Source organism: Coregonus lavaretus, assembly GCF_964263955.1.
Source record: "Coregonus lavaretus genome assembly, chromosome: 25".
Taxonomy (NCBI): domain Eukaryota; kingdom Metazoa; phylum Chordata; class Actinopteri; order Salmoniformes; family Salmonidae; genus Coregonus; species Coregonus lavaretus.
The window spans coordinates 41,671,579-41,687,563 of NC_140012.1; the positions used below are offsets into that span (position 1 = coordinate 41,671,579).

The window sequence follows — 15,985 nt, forward strand, 5'->3', positions numbered from 1 at the left end:
TAACTGACTTGCTTAGTTGAATAAAGGTGTTTATTTTTTGGGGAATAATCTCAAATATACAATATATTTGGATTTGTTTATCACTTTTTTGGTTACTACATGATTCCATATGTGTTACTTCATAGTTTTTATGTCTTCACTATTGTTCTACAATGTAGAAAATAGTAAAAATGAAGAAAACCCTGGAATTAGTAGGTGTGTCCAAACGTTTGACTGGTACTGTATGTCAACAGTATATTAAGGGAGAGTTCAGTTCACAATGTTGTGCAGTCAGTCTTTCATGATATTATTTACTCTCAATAGTTGACTCTAACCAAGAAAGTGAGAGACGTTCTGTGTGTGTGTGTGTGTGTGTGTGTGTGTGTGTGTGTGTGTGTGTGTGCACGCGTGTATCTGTGAGTGAGTGATCAACTGGGGGATTAGGAGGGTGGAGGGTGACCACTTTATTTCACAGGCCGTCTAACACCATTGGGCCCTGTCCAGCCAGCAACAACTCCATTGGGCCCTGTCCAGCCAGCAACACCACCATTGGGCCCTGTCCAGGCCCTGTCTGTGGATAAGGAGTGTCTACCCCCATCCTCCTCCCCCTCTCCTCCTTTCTCAGCCCAGTTGACAAACATGGCCACACCTCACCTCACCTCACACGGCTCCCGCTGTGCACTGGAGTCACTCATTAACCCTGGAGCCTGAACAGGGGAGCTAACAGCATTGGACCACAACAGGGGTCTAAATGGGACATTGTGTTCACTTAGGGACCAATCCTAACTTGGGATCCGTGCAAACGTCCGCATAATCTCCTTTAGGTGCACAGATCTTGAATTACAATTTGTCCCCTCAAAATACAGAACGTAGAGTGTGATAATGCTTAATACAAACTGGTCAAGTAGTTTATCCGTTTCTTCCTCTCATGAGAGGAACGCTGTTCAAGACACATTTCTCTCAGAGTGTTTGTCTGAAGTGGAGGAGGTTACTCACCGAGCCTGCGCTCTTGTGGCTCTGCACAGTGAAGTCTGGACAGAAAAACAGGTCAGATACAGCTAGGAGGAGAGACTCAGCCAGGGGCCTCGCTCCATCATCATCACCTTCATCCTGCTGGGAGATAAGACATCATCATCATCATCCTTCTCCTCCTAGGACACAATCCAATCCTCATCATCATCACCTTCATCCTGGTTCCGTGGTTCCCATGGCACTGTGGCAGAGAGCTCTGTAAATATTGTAAATATTTAGAGACTGACGCTAGTTAGTATTGGCTAGCAAAACTACCTCTAACTCCCTTCATACTGGACACAGAGACATAAAAATGGTATCCATGAGTTCATCTGCCTCTGGGGAAGTAGATAAACATTGCTAAAATCCAGAAGTATCCCTTTAAACTGTGTTGTTTATTTTGCTCCATTTCCACAATGGAAATACTGTAAGTCTGACTTTATTGTGTTATCCCCGTCACGTTTTTTAGAATGTATATATGTTTTCTTTAACTGGCAAATAAAAAAAAATCAATCAACCCTGCTAGGAGACAGAGAAAGAGCTTGGTCACAGGAAACATGTCATTGAGATACTAATAGTACATTTATATAGTATTAGTGTAGTATATGATGGGTTCAGTAGCACTGCATAAAAATATCAAACTCAATTGTGTTTTGAGACTATTTTATAACCATAGTATCCCAACCAGTCCAAATCAGTGCGTAGTACAGAAATGCCTCCTCATTGATTGCTACAGTCATTCCGCATTCACACATATTCCCATAATAGTTCCCCATTCACCCGTCCAGCCTCTCACTTTAATTAAGAAGGTTATCCAATACCTCCTCAATTCAACCACTGGCCAGGAGGGATGCATGGGGAGGCAAGAGGGAGGGGGACACAATATGAGCAGTGTTCAGGCAGGCTGAGGTGCTCTACAGACCAGGTAACAGGAGACCCAGTTGGCTCAACAATTAGCAGACATGGAGGGAGAAGGAAATCCCCAACTCAAAGAACTCTCTCTGCCTGGGATAGTGAGCTCAACCCCAGGGTAGTGTTCATTAGGCATGAAAACGGAAGAAAACGGACTGAAACGGGGAGGTACTACATAATATTGTCCAAAAATAAAAAACATTAAATGTTTCGTGTTATCAAAATGTATCAAAAACCTTGTGTAAGGTGTGCCCTAATGAACAAAACCCAGCTTGGTCACATCTTAAAAACACTGGCAGGTCAGAGCTTTGAAAACCTGAATCCATGCAGTTCCCACCAGACAACACAGCAGTAGCTGCAGTAGTAGGGGGGGGCAGACAGTATCAGAGTGAGGCACTCACTCACAGATCCAAGTAGAAGATCTGTTTCATACAAAGCTGAAAAGGGTGATGACAGATCAAACCCAACGCAAGGAAAGAATAGCCTTCCTGTGTCTGTCTGCTCTCCAACCCACTTACACAGTGCATCTTGGGTGATCATTTCCCAGCATGCATTTCACCATGAGAAAAAACAAACTCTATCCAATGATCTGTAAACAAGTACATCTATCTGTAGATAAAGTAATCCCATCCGAAATGAAATGATTTGTTCAGTCAGTGGCAGTGCTGGATCTGGACTATGGTGAAGCAGTCATGAACTCACTGGTCTGATCCAATCACGTCTCTCTCTCTCTCTCTCTCTCTCTCTCTCTCTCTGTAGAGACATGGCAGGCATGCTGATGTAAGTTCATAGGGAGAAGAGAACACACACTGATTCTGAGAGACTGAGTTCATTTAATGGATTGCGTAACAGGCAATCTTTTCTACTCAAGCCGCCAGAAAGCTTGAGAGAGAGGCTAGCAAGTGGAGACAGAGGCTAGCATCCTTGGCAGTGTGCATCCCTCTTAATTTGCCCAGAGGAGCCAAAAATGAAGGGAACAGAAAAGTGAGTCTCAAACTAACAAATTAATAATTAATAATTAATAATGACCATGACCTCTGATAAACCGATACGCAAATTGCATATACAGTGAGGGAAAAAAGTATTTGATCCCCTGCTGATTTTGTACGTTTGCCCACTGACAAAGACATGATCAGTCCATCATTTTAATGGTAGGTTTATTTGAACAGTGAGAGACAGAATAACAACAAAAAAAATCAGAAAAAACGCATGTCAAAAATGTTATAAATAGATTTGCATTTTAATGAGGGAAATAAGAATTTGACCCCTCTGCAAAACATGACTTAGTACTTGGTGGCAAAACCCTTGTTGGCAATCACAGAGGTCAGACGTTTCTTGTAGTTGGCCACCAGGTTTGCACACATCTCAGGAGGGATTTTGTCCCACTCCTCTTTGCAGATCTTCTCCAAGTCATTAAGGTTTCGAGGCTGACGTTTGGCAACTCGAACCTTCAGCTCCCTCCACAGATTTTCTATGGGATTAAGGTCTGGAGACTGGCTAGGCCACTCCAGGACCTTAATGTGCTTCTTCTTGAGCCACTCCTTTGTTGCCTTGGCCATGTGTTTTGGGTCATTGTCATGCTGGAATACCCATCCACAACCCATTTTCAATGCACTGGCTGAGGGAAGGAGGTTCTCACCCAAGATTTGACGGTACATGGCCCCGTCCATCGTCCCTTTGATGCAGTGAAGTTGTCCTGTCCCCTTAGCAGAAAAACACCCCCAAAGCATAATGTTTCCACCTCCATGTTTGACGGTGGGGATGGTGTTCTTGGGGTCATAGGCAGCATTCCTCCTCCTCCAAACACAGCGAGTTGAGTTGATGCTAAAGAGCACTTTCACCCAGTTCTCCTCTGAATCATTCAGATGTTCATTGGCAAACTTCAGACGGGCCTGTATATGTGCTTTCTTGAGCAGGGGGACCTTGCGGGCGCTGCAGGATTTCAGTCCTTCACGGCGTAGTGTGTTTTCTTGGTGACTATGGTCCCAGCTGCCTTGAGATCATTGACAAGATCCTCCCGTGTAGTTCTGGGCTGATTCCTCACCGTTCTCATGATCATTGCAACTCTACGAGGTGAGATCTTGCATGGAGCCCCAGGCCGAGGGAGATTGACAGTTCTTTTGTGTTTCTTCCATTTGCGAATAATCGCACCACCTTCTAACCAAGCTGCTTGGCGATGGTCTTGTAGCCGATTCCAGCCTTGTGTAGGTCTACAATCTTGTCCCTGACATCCTTGGAGAGCTCTTTGGTCTTGGCCATGGTGGAGAGTTTGGAATCTGATTGATTGATTGCTTCTGTGGACAGGTGTCTTTTATACAGGTAACAAGCTGAGTTTAGGAGCACTCCCTTTAAGAGTGTGCTCCTAATCTCAGCTCGTTACCTGTATAAAAGACACCTGGGAGACAGAAATCTTTCTGATTGAGAGGGGGTCAAATACTTATTTCCCTCATTAAAATGCAAATCAATTTAAAACATTTTTGACATGCGTTTTTCTGGATTATTTTGTTGTTATTCTATCTCTCACTGTTCAAATAAACCTACCATTAAAATGATAGACTGATCATTTCTTTGTCAGTGGGAAAACATACAAAATCAGCAGGGGATCAAATACTGTTTTCCCTCACTGTATGATGAAATCACAACTTCAAAGGGCTACATGTCCAATGGGCTAGGGTAGCACAGAACACTTCTGCACAGCATTTCTTATCTCTATTGGATGGCGCCGTTCTGGTCAGTTTAACCTCAGCCATGATGAGGAGAACAGTACACTTACCCCAGCTCTCCCTGCACCAGGCACGGTGGACCAGAAGAACCCTCTCCAGTCTGCGTCCTCAAAGATGTATGGTAGGATACGTGTGAGCAGACGGACGCAGTTCAGGACGATCTGTCTCTCCTTCTCTGAGGGACAACCAGAGTCAGCCCCCTGGACTAGCTTCTCCACTGCCTGGAATGGACACATTAACATGTATAGTTAGTCAAATAAAACACACACACAAACTGCTTAATTTCTTCCTTATGCAAGTGTTTCTATTTTAGGTCTTCTACAGTAGACCCTTGAGGCTCGACACAGGCATAAAATTCCATTTCCAATAGTCCTGTCCATCTGCTGCATTAATACAGCCTTTAAATTCCCTCAAACTGGGAACAACAAACACTACCATTCCTTTTACACCAACTGTATCCAAGGTAACCAATAGTCTGTTTAAATACAGAAAAGGGTCAAACACACACATGCTCAGTCCCTCTTTCTATTTAAAACCCACTAGAGACATATTAGAAGCAAACACAGATGGAACACCTGACCAATACTACAGTACAGCACCACTTAACACACCTGTTACACTACAGCACCACTAAACACACCTGTTACACTACAGCACCACTAAATACACCTGTTACACTACAGCACCACTAAACACACTTGTTACACTACAGCACCACTTAACACACCTGTTACACTACAGCACCACTAAACACACCTGTTACACTACAGCACCACTAAATACACCTGTTACACTACAGCACCACTAAACACACTTGTTACACTACAGCACCACTAAACACTCAGAATACACCTGTTACACTACAGCACCACTAAACACACCTGTTACACTACAGCACCACTAAACACACCTGTTACACTACAGCACCACTAAACACACCTGTTAGGGTACAGCACCACTAAACACACCTGTTACACTACAGCACCACTAAACACACCTGTTACACTACAGCACCACTAAACACTCAGAATACACCTGTTACAGTACAGCACCACTAAACACACCTGTTACAGTACAGCACCACTAAACACACCTGTTACACTACAGCACCACTAAACACTCAGAATACACCTGTTACAGTACAGCACCACTAAACACACCTGTTACAGTACAGCACCACTAAACACACCTGTTACACTACAGCACCACTAAACACACCTGTTATACTACAGCACCACTAAACACACCTGTTACACTACAGCACCACTAAACACTCAGAATACACCTGTTACAGTACAGCACCACTAAACCTACCTGTTACAGTACAGCACCACTAAACACACCTGTTACACTACAGCACCACTAAACACTCAGAATACACCTGTTACAGTACAGCACCACTAAACACACCTGTTACACTACAGCACCACTAAACACACCTGTTACACTACAGCACCACTAAACACTCAGAATACACCTGTTACACTACAGCACCACTAAACACACCTGTTACACTACAGCACCACTAAACACTCAGAACACACCTGTTACACTACAGCACCACTAAACACTCAGAATACACCTGTTACACTACAGCACCACTAAACTCTCAGAATACACCCACTGTAATGTTCCTGTGCTCCTTCTTGCATTCCTTTTACACCAACTGTAAACAAGGTAGACAAAAGATTAACCCCTTACACTGGCCTAAATGGATAGGCCTACATTGAAATGTTTATTATTATTAAATATGGACCGCATATATATAACCTTAAAACTAGCTCCTAATCCAAAACCTAATTCTAACCCTAACTAATTCTAGCCTTAACCCCCTAGAAATAGCATTTGACCTCGTGGGGACCAACAAAATGCCCCCAGTTGGTCAAATTTGTGTTTGTTTACTATTCTTGTGGGAACTTCTGGTCCCCAAAAGTATAGTTAAACACGTCCCCCCCCCCCCCACACACACACAGACAGACACAGACACACCCAGACAGACACATACACACCCTAGTAGCCTACATTACCTTGTAACAGAGGGTTGCCAGATTGGAGGGAGATTCTTCTCTGACGGCTCGTATCTCCGCTGCCGGCACCAGAGCAAACACATCCTGGACGGTAGTGGCAGTCTCCGTCCAGAACTGGTCCCAGAAGGCATCGTCTGTAGCCTCCACGGGCTGGGGGAGATGAGGCAACAAAAGGGGATCAGATATATTCCCCATCCCATCACACCCTGTCTGATCAAGGCTCTGTAGCCAAAACCTTAGTCAAATAAATCCACAGCAAGGAGAGATGAGCGCAACTTTTTCTTTAATCTGTTGTGTACACATTCCCCATCATGAGAGCACAGTAAAAAGAGCCTCCTCAGTCTGTAATCGATGCTCCCATGTGGTGTTAATGGTGACAGTGTTTGCGACCACAACTTCAGGGCTTCTCCTCCTTTCTATCCCCCCTCATGGCCAGTAGCTAGCTAGCAGGGCACTACGTGGCAGTCTGATGCTCTGACCCAACCAGTGAGTCAGAGGAAACTACTGTATATCTGCACACCATCTCATAGACTGACGTCACTCCACACACACACACATCTAAACCCAGTCCCAGACGTCACTCCACTCTAGAGCGTTTATGTAAGCTCTCGTTGAGTAGCACAGAGGTTGTGATGCTGCCATCTCCCTTCTCTATTATCATGTATTATTCATTCAGAGACCTGCTTGGCTATAGCCTACAGGAGGAGAGAGACCAGTATCATACAGAAGGAGAGAAACCTGCTTGGCTGTAGCCTACAGGAGGAAAGAGACCTGTAGCATACAGGAGGAGAGAGACCTGCTTGGCTGTAGCCTACAGGAGGAGAGAGACCTGTGTGGCTGTAGCATACAGGAGGAGAGAGACCTGCATGGCTGTAGCCTACAGGAGGAGTGAGACCTGTAGCCTACTGCAGGAGAGAGACCTGCAGCCTACAGGAGGAGAGAGACCTGTGTGGCTGTAGCCTACAGGAGAAGAGACCTGCATGGCTGTAGCCTACAGGAGGAGAGAGACCTGTAGCCTACTGCAGGAGAGAGACCTGCAGCCTACAGGAGGAGAGAGACCTGTAGCCTACAGGAGGAGAGAGACCTGTAGCCTACAGGAGGAGAGAGACCTGCAGCCTACTGCAGGAGAGAGACCTGCAGCCTACTGCAGGAGAGAGACCTGCAGCCTACAGGAGGAGAGAGACCTGCAGCCTACAGGAGGAGAGAGACCTGTAGACTACAGGAGGAGAGAGAGGAGGAGAGAGACCTGTAGACTACAGGAGGAGAGAGACCAGTATCATACAGGAGGAGAGAAACCTGCTTGGCTGTAGCCTACAGGAGGAAAGAGACCTGCTTGGCTGTAGCCTACAGGAGGAAAGAGACCTGTAGCATACAGGAGGAGAGAGACCTGTGTGGCTGTAGGATACAGGAGGAGAGAGACCTGCATGGCTGTAGCCTACAGGAGGAGTGAGACCTGTAGCCTACTGCAGGAGAGAGACCTGCAGCCTACAGGAGGAGAGAGACCTGTGTGGCTGTAGCCTACAGGAGGAGTGAGACCTGTAGCCTACTGCAGGAGAGACCTGCAGCCTACAGGAGGAGAGAGACCTGCAGCCTACAGGAGGAGAGAGACCTGCAGCCTACAGGAGGAGAGAGACCTGTAGACTACAGGAGGAGAGAGAGGAGGAGAGAGACCTGTAGACTACAGGAGGAGTGAGACCTGTAGACTACAGGAGGAGAGAGACCTGCAGCCTACAGGAGGACAGAGACCTGTAGCATGCAGGAGGAGAGAGACCTGTAGCATGCAGGAGGAGAGAGACCTGTAGCATGCAGGAGGACAGAGACCTGCATGTCTGTAGCATACAGGAGGAGAGAGACCTGCATGGCTGTAGCCTACAGGAGGAGAGAGACCTGCATGGCGGCAGCCTACAGGAGGAGGACAGTTAAATATAGATACAAATAAAAACCCGGGCCGGTTTCCCGGATACAAAATATACTTAATCATGGACAAAAAATCACTTTTGATGGAGATTCTTAATTGCTTTTTAGTCCCTGATGGATGGATGGATGGATGGATGGATGGATGGATGGATGGATGGATGGGTGGATGGGTGGATGGATGGGTGGATGGATGGATGGATGGATGGATGTCCGGGAAACCGGCCAAAGTAGTAGACATATGATGGAACACGTTTGTTCTGGTCAGACAATATATTCAGCTACTGGCCCACTTCACATGTTTGTTCTGGTCAGACAATATATTCAGCTACTGGCCCACTTCACATGTTTGTTCTGGTCAGACAATATATTCAGCTACTGGCCCACTTCACATGTTTGTTCTGGTCAGACAATATATTCAGCTACTGGCCCACTTCACATGTTTGTTCTGGTCAGACAATATATTCAGCTACTGGCCCACTTCACATGTTTGTTCTGGTCAGACAATATATTCAGCTACTGGCCCACTTCACATGTTTGTTCTGGTCAGACAATATATTCAGCTACTGGCCCACTTCACATGTTTGTTCTGGTCAGACAATATATTCAGCTACTGGCCCACTTCACATGTTTGTTCTGGTCAGACAATATATTCAGCTACTGGCCCACTTCACATGTTTGTTCTGGTCAGACAATATATTCAGCTACTGGCCCACTTCACATGTTTGTTCTGGTCAGACAATATATTCAGCTACTGGCCCACTTCACATGTTTGTTCTGGTCAGACAATATATTCAGCTACTGGCCCACTTCACATGTTTGTTTCGGTCAGACAATATATTCAGCTACTGGCCCACTTCACATGTTTGTTCTGGTCAGACAATATATTCAGCTACTGGCCCACTTCACATGTTTGTTCTGGTCAGACAATATATTCAGCTACTGGCCCACTTCACATGTTTGTTCTGGTCAGACAATATATTCAGCTACTGGCCCACTTCACATGTTTGTTCTGGTCAGACAATAAATTCAGCTACTGGCCCACTTCACGTTTCTTAGATAATTTCAAGAATTCCCTTGATGACAGAGTAAATATAACCTAAACAGTGCAGTTTAGACTGATGCTTATTTTCCTAATTTTAATGTATTTCTGCCCACCTTAAAATCAGCCATATTGTCTGAGTGTTATGATTCATTCAACAATCACATCATCAGAAATGTAGCTGGTAATGTTATCTAGACTACCCTTTTTTTTCACAGCTGAATTGTCGGGTAAACCTTGTAAATGATCAATTCAAGTGCCAGCAACAACAGCAGCAGCGCGAATGAACCTGTATTCAGAACTGCATCTCATTACAGGTCTGCATCAGATCCACCTCAGAATGACTGCACCTGATATCAGCCTCTTGGTGGGGTTTACATTATAACTACAGAAATACGATTACAATGTTACATTTGATTACAAAATAGATACATTGTTGCCAAGTTATGAGTCCACAATTTTATAACACAAATTCGCAGTATTTATAACAGTACCCTACAATTAGTCTAATTGTCAGTTTATATAGCCAATAGCTATATATATATATATATATCCTATGCCTACATTTTAATTAAAAGTTTACATTTAGACTTACCAGTAAACCCTGTTTTTGGACAGATGGTAACTTTTACCATATTTATCCACCGTCTCATCCATGTGTCAACTACAACTTGTAGGTTACCATCTGGCACACTTGAATTGCTATTTGTATCTTGAAAAACAAAACTGTTCATAAATATTTAAACTCTGCATTAGCCTACCCAAAATAGTTATTATTTCAACAAACCTGTGTTTTGGTTGTCAGTTGTATCACAGCTTTTCTGAAGTTGAGTTTGGAGTCAGCGTTGCCCATTTTCTACTAGCCAGCAACCTGTTCGCTCGGTCTGAAGCGCCAGTGTACGGTAACCACCCGTAGCTCGTGCGTCGTCGTGGATAATCTCCCTCATCCGCCACTTCCTTCTGCTGAACAGGATCCAGGCAAGGTGACTTCCGGGATCCAAATGTACATATTTGTTTAATTTACGTCTTAATGGAAATGACTGGCGCAATTCCTTGACTATTTACCTGAACACCTGATGAATCAGCTCAACTAAAACTTGCAACCTGTAACTGTAACAACATGTACTAGGCCTACTACAAATCATCATCATCATCATCATCATCATCATCATTATAAATCAAGACAATAGTGAGAAATGTCCATCAATGTCCATCATGTCCAGCCATGAATGTTTTACATTATGAAATATCTAGTTTATTTTTGTATTCGTTTTTTTTCAAATGTGTCTACCTTTCCCTATAAAACTGCACAATGTAGAATAAATATTAGCAATGCATTTAGATGGACTGATACTTCAAATACAAAATCATATTTAATATGACGCAGTAGCCTCTGTTGTTTGATGCCTCATCATTATCCTTTAGTTATTAGTAGTACAACAGTGACTCTCAGTGGCACACACAGGTACAATTGTAACACGGTGGTGGTGCCCCTCTGTTCAGTGAATTACGATAGCCACGTTATTGTGAAGCAGAGGAACACAGCCTAAATCGACCCCGCCCACGCTATTTGGGGAGAATCTCAATTGCATTGCCTCGATTTCTCGTCCTCTCTCCACGCCTCCTTCTCAAAACCCAACGAGGGAGTTTGAGGGAGTTTGATTAAGCAGAACCGTAGTGCACAGGGTTATGGCCCCGTGAACAAGATGGTCCCGACAGACAGGGTCTCCCTGTTTCTAGCTCCCAGCCAACTTTGCAGCACCAAAACGCAGACGCTGGAGAAGAGGAAGAGGAAGAAGAGGAAGAGGAAGAATACCATCCACCACTTCTGAGTATATTACTCACTAACACTCTGTCCCTAAAGTAGACAAGCTCAGGGCGAGGATCCCCATCTAGAGAGACAGGAACTGCAACATACTCTGTTTTAAGGAATCATGGCTTTCTCCGGATATATCACGTCCATTTAGCCAGCGGGGTTCTCCGTCCATCGCGCGGACAGGAAAAAAGAACTCTCCGGGGAAAAAGAAAGGTGAAGGGGTATGTTTCATGATTAACAACTCATGGTGGGATTGTGATAACGTAGAGGAACTCAAGTCCTTTCGTTCTCTCGAATCTGGAATACCTCACCATCAAATGCCGACAGCATTACCGCCGAAGATAATATTCTTCTGTCATTATCACTGCCGTGTATATTCACCACTAAGCCGACACCGCGACGGCTCTCAAGGAACTACACTGGACTTTAATAAAGGAAATCTTAGGAAAACGCTACCAAAATTCTATCAACATATCTCATGTGCTACACGCGCATCGAACCCTCTGGACCATTGTTAATCTCCCTTCCGGGACGGCTACAAGGCCCTCCCTTCGGCATTCTGCTCCATCTATAGACAGAAACTTAAGCAGGAAGCAGCTGTGGTAAGGACTGTTCAACATTGGTATGACCAGTCGGAATCTATGTGTCAAAGATTGTTTTGATCACGCGGACTGGGAAATGTGTGCTCTCGTTCTCCATGGCTGACGTGAGTAAGACATTTAAGCGTGTTAATCCTCGCAAGGCTGCCGGCCCAGACGGCATCCCTAGCCGCGTCCTCAGAGCATGTGCAGACCAGCTGGCTGGAGTGGTTACGGACCTATTCAATCTCTCCCCATCCCGGTCTGTTGTCCCCACTTGCCTCAAGATGTCAACCGTTGTTCCTGTACCCAAGAAAGCGACGGTAACTGAACTATATGACTATCGCCCCGTAGCACTCACTTCAGTCATCATGAAGTGCTTTGAGAGGCTAGATCAAGGACCCTCAAGAACTGCACCATCGAGAGCATTCTGTCGGGCTGTATCCCCGCCTGCCCTTACCGAAAAAACACATGATTTCATGTGTTTTTGGAACACTTCACGTGAGGATATCTCACATGTGGATTTTCATGTGATTACGTAACCTCACATATGGATTCAAATTTTCACATGAGATTTCACAGGTGATGCCCTGCAATCAAAAATGAATTGTTATGATACGCACACAGTGGTTTTAATTTACAGTTTTGAGACACCTGTAGCTCAGTTGGTAGAGCATGGCGCTTGCAACGCCAGGGTTGTGGGTTCGATTCCCACGGGGGGGCCAGTATGAAAAATGTATGAACTCACTAACTGTAAGTCGCTCTGGATAAGAGCGTCTGCTAAATGACTAAAATGTAAAATGAGACACATGACAACATTGTGTATGTTTATTTATAGTTATTATTATTTAATTTAGATTTGAACTCACAACCCCTTGGTTCACGGCATTCCGATCTTCCTGCCATACCAGTAACTGTCATCTCCTGCATTCCTACACTTTGGACTTCAAAGTAAATCACAGCTTTGTTAAAAAATACACTCAAGAATAACTATTATATTTATCATGAGGAGTAACATTAAAACAGAATAATATGCCCCACCAACGTTAGACAACTATACAGAAAACCCTCACATTGCTGAAATAAGTAAATGAAATCAATGATGAGAGAATAGTCAGATTAACTGATAACTGAAATAACTTTGGAGATGGTACTATTTTACTAAGTGCAGAGATGTATTATAGGTACAGTAATTCATGTTTAGGGGAATACTAAAAATAAAATAAAATAAAATAACATTTTATTTGTCACATGCACCGAATACAACAGGTGTAGACCTTACAGTGAAATGCTTACTTACAAGCCCATAACCAACAATGCAGTTTTAAGAAAAAAAGTGTGAAGTAAAAAACAGATAAGTAACAAATAAAAAATAAAAAATAATTAAAGAGCAGCAGTAAAATAAAATAACAGTAGGGAGGCTATATACAGGGGGTACCGGTACAGAGTCGATGTGCGGGGGCACCGGCTAGTTGAGGCAATTGAGGTAATATGTACATGTGGGTAGAGTTAAAGTGACTATGCATAGATAATAAACAATGCAAATAGTCCGGGTAGCCATGATTAGCGGTTCAGGAGTCTTATGGCTTGGGGCGTAGAAGTCTTTGTTATGCAGCAGAAAGATCAGCTTAACTCTAATCCGAAGGTTGAGAGTTCAAATCCCAGGTGGGGTCATATTTTAGCTGAACAGCGATAACACACGGAATTGCACACTTCAAAATGTGATTGCCTATGAAGTGTTCCAAAAACACGTTTTCACATGGGAAACGTAACATGTGAAGGGTTCCAAAAACATGTTTTCACATGTGAAATGTCACATGTTAAGTGTTCCAAAAACACCTGTTTTCACTCTGGATTTTCCACATGTGAAAACTAGAAACTAGTGTTTTGCTATATATTTACTATCAATCACAATGTACTTTTTTGTCCCGTTCTGCAAATGAACTTGGCATGCCTCACTTGCAATTGCATTTAATTGCGGGTGTCCGCTAACGCATATCTAATAGAATCTAGCCCTAAGTGTGCATAAATGCTCTCAGGATTCAAACTTGCAACCTTTTGGTCTGGAGTGCATTAACGTCTCAGCAGTGCCACAAGATCCCCAAGAACATACAGTATATCCACACACTCAAACAAATAAGAGTATGGTTAAGGTACAGTGTTGTTCCCTGGTGTACAAAAAGGTCAAAGGTACACAGAAGGTACCTTCAGAGGTACACATAGGAACTCACATGGTACTGGTCGGTACCTTTTAGGGTACAGATACAGTGGGGGAAAAAAGTATTTAGTCAGCCACCAGTTGTGCAAGTTCTCCCACTTAAAAACACGTCAACTATGACAGACAAAATGAGAAAAAAAAATCCAGAAAATCACATTGTAGGATTTTTAATGAATTTATTTGCAAATTATGGTGGAAAATAAGTATTTGGTCAATAACAAAAGTTTCTCAATACTTTGTTATATACCCTTTGTTGGCAATGACACAGGTCAAACGTTTTCTGTAAGTCTTCACAAGGTTTTCACACACTGTTGCTGGTATTTTGGCCCATTCCTCCATGCAGATCTCCTCTAGAGCAGTGATGTTTTGGGGCTGTCGCTGGGCAACACGGACTTTCAACTCCCTCCAAAGATTTTCTATGGGGTTGAGATCTGGAGACTGGCTAGGCCACTCCAGGACCTTGAAATGCTTCTTACGAAGCCACTCCTTCGTTGCCCGGGCGGTGTGTTTGGGATCATTGTCATGCTGAAAGACCCAGCCACGTTTCATCTTCAATGCCCTTGCTGATGGAAGGAGGTTTTCACTCAAAATCTCACGATACATGGCCCCATTCATTCTTTCCTTTACACGGATCAGTCGTCCTGGTCCCTTTGCAGAAAAACAACCCCAAAGCAAGATGTTTCCACCCCCATGCTTCACAGTAGGTATGGTGTTAGTGGGCGGCAGGTAGCTTAGTGGTTAAGAGCGTTGTGCCTGTAACTGAAAGGTCGCTGGTTCTAATCCCCGAGCCGACTAGATGAAAAATCTGTCGATGTGCCCTTGAGCAAGGCACTTAACCCTAATTGCTCATGTAAGTCGCTCTGGATAAGACCGTCTGCTAAATGACGTAAATGTAAATGTGTTCTTTGGATGCAACTCAGCATTCTTTGTCCTCCAAACACGACGAGTTGAGTTTTTACCAAAAAGTTATATTTTGGTTTCATCTGACCATATGACATTCTCCCAATCCTCTTCTGGATCATCCAAATGCACTCTAGCAAACTTCAGACGGGCCTGGACATGTACTGGCTTAAGCAGGGGGACACGTCTGGCACTGCAGGATTTCCTGGCGGCGTAGTGTGTTACTGATGGTAGGCTTTGTTACTTTGGTCCCAGCTCTCTGCAGGTCATTCACTAGGTCCCCCCGTGTGGTTCTGGGATTTCTGCTCACCGTTCTTGTGATCATTTTGACCCCACGGGGTGAGATCTTGCGTGGAGACCCAGATCGAGGGAGATTATCAGTGGTCTTGTATGTCTTCCATTTCCTAATAATTGCTCCCACAGTTGATTTCTTCAAACCAAGCTGCTTACCTATTGCAGATTCAGTCTTCCCAGCCTGGTGCAGGTCTACAATTTTGTTTCTGGTGTCCTTTGACAGCTCTTTGGTCTTGGCCATAGTGGAATTTGGAGTGTGACTGTTTGAGGTTGTGGACAGGTATCTTTTATACTGGCTAATCATCCTGAGCTAGGCCCATCTCCCGGCTATCTACCTCTCTGTCAACCGGACGGGACCACCTAGTGTTGACACGGAGCCCCGCCGATCCTACACGACTAGTCTGCCGACGAAATCGTCTGATGTGGTTACGACGTTAACCACGAAGATTCCATCTGCTAGCCCCGGCCCGCTAGCACACGCTAGCTGTGGCCTCTTACTCGAACTATCCTATTGCTGTTCACCGGACCTTATGATAACTCAGCTATACAGCTGATGTCTGCTGGACTGTTC

At 44.3% G+C, this 15,985-nt stretch overlaps 1 protein-coding gene across 1 annotated transcript in view; it reads right to left on the minus strand.

Annotated features, from left to right (window-relative positions):
• The window catches only part of LOC311100788 (protein HID1-like), a gene marked incomplete at its 3' end in the record, with an annotated part of 37,738 nt that extends 27,264 nt beyond the window's left edge, over positions 1 to 10,474 (minus strand). The window contains exons 1-4 of the mRNA XM_084141749.1: positions 10,396 to 10,474; positions 6,653 to 6,802; positions 4,676 to 4,846; positions 976 to 1,092 (exon numbers count right to left, since the gene is read on the minus strand). Coding sequence (XP_083997875.1) covers positions 976 to 1,092; positions 4,676 to 4,846; positions 6,653 to 6,802; positions 10,396 to 10,461 — 504 coding nt within the window. The 5' untranslated portion in view covers positions 10,462 to 10,474. The remainder of the gene's footprint in view (positions 1 to 975; positions 1,093 to 4,675; positions 4,847 to 6,652; positions 6,803 to 10,395) is intronic.
• Between the last annotated feature and the right edge of the window lie 5,511 nt (positions 10,475 to 15,985).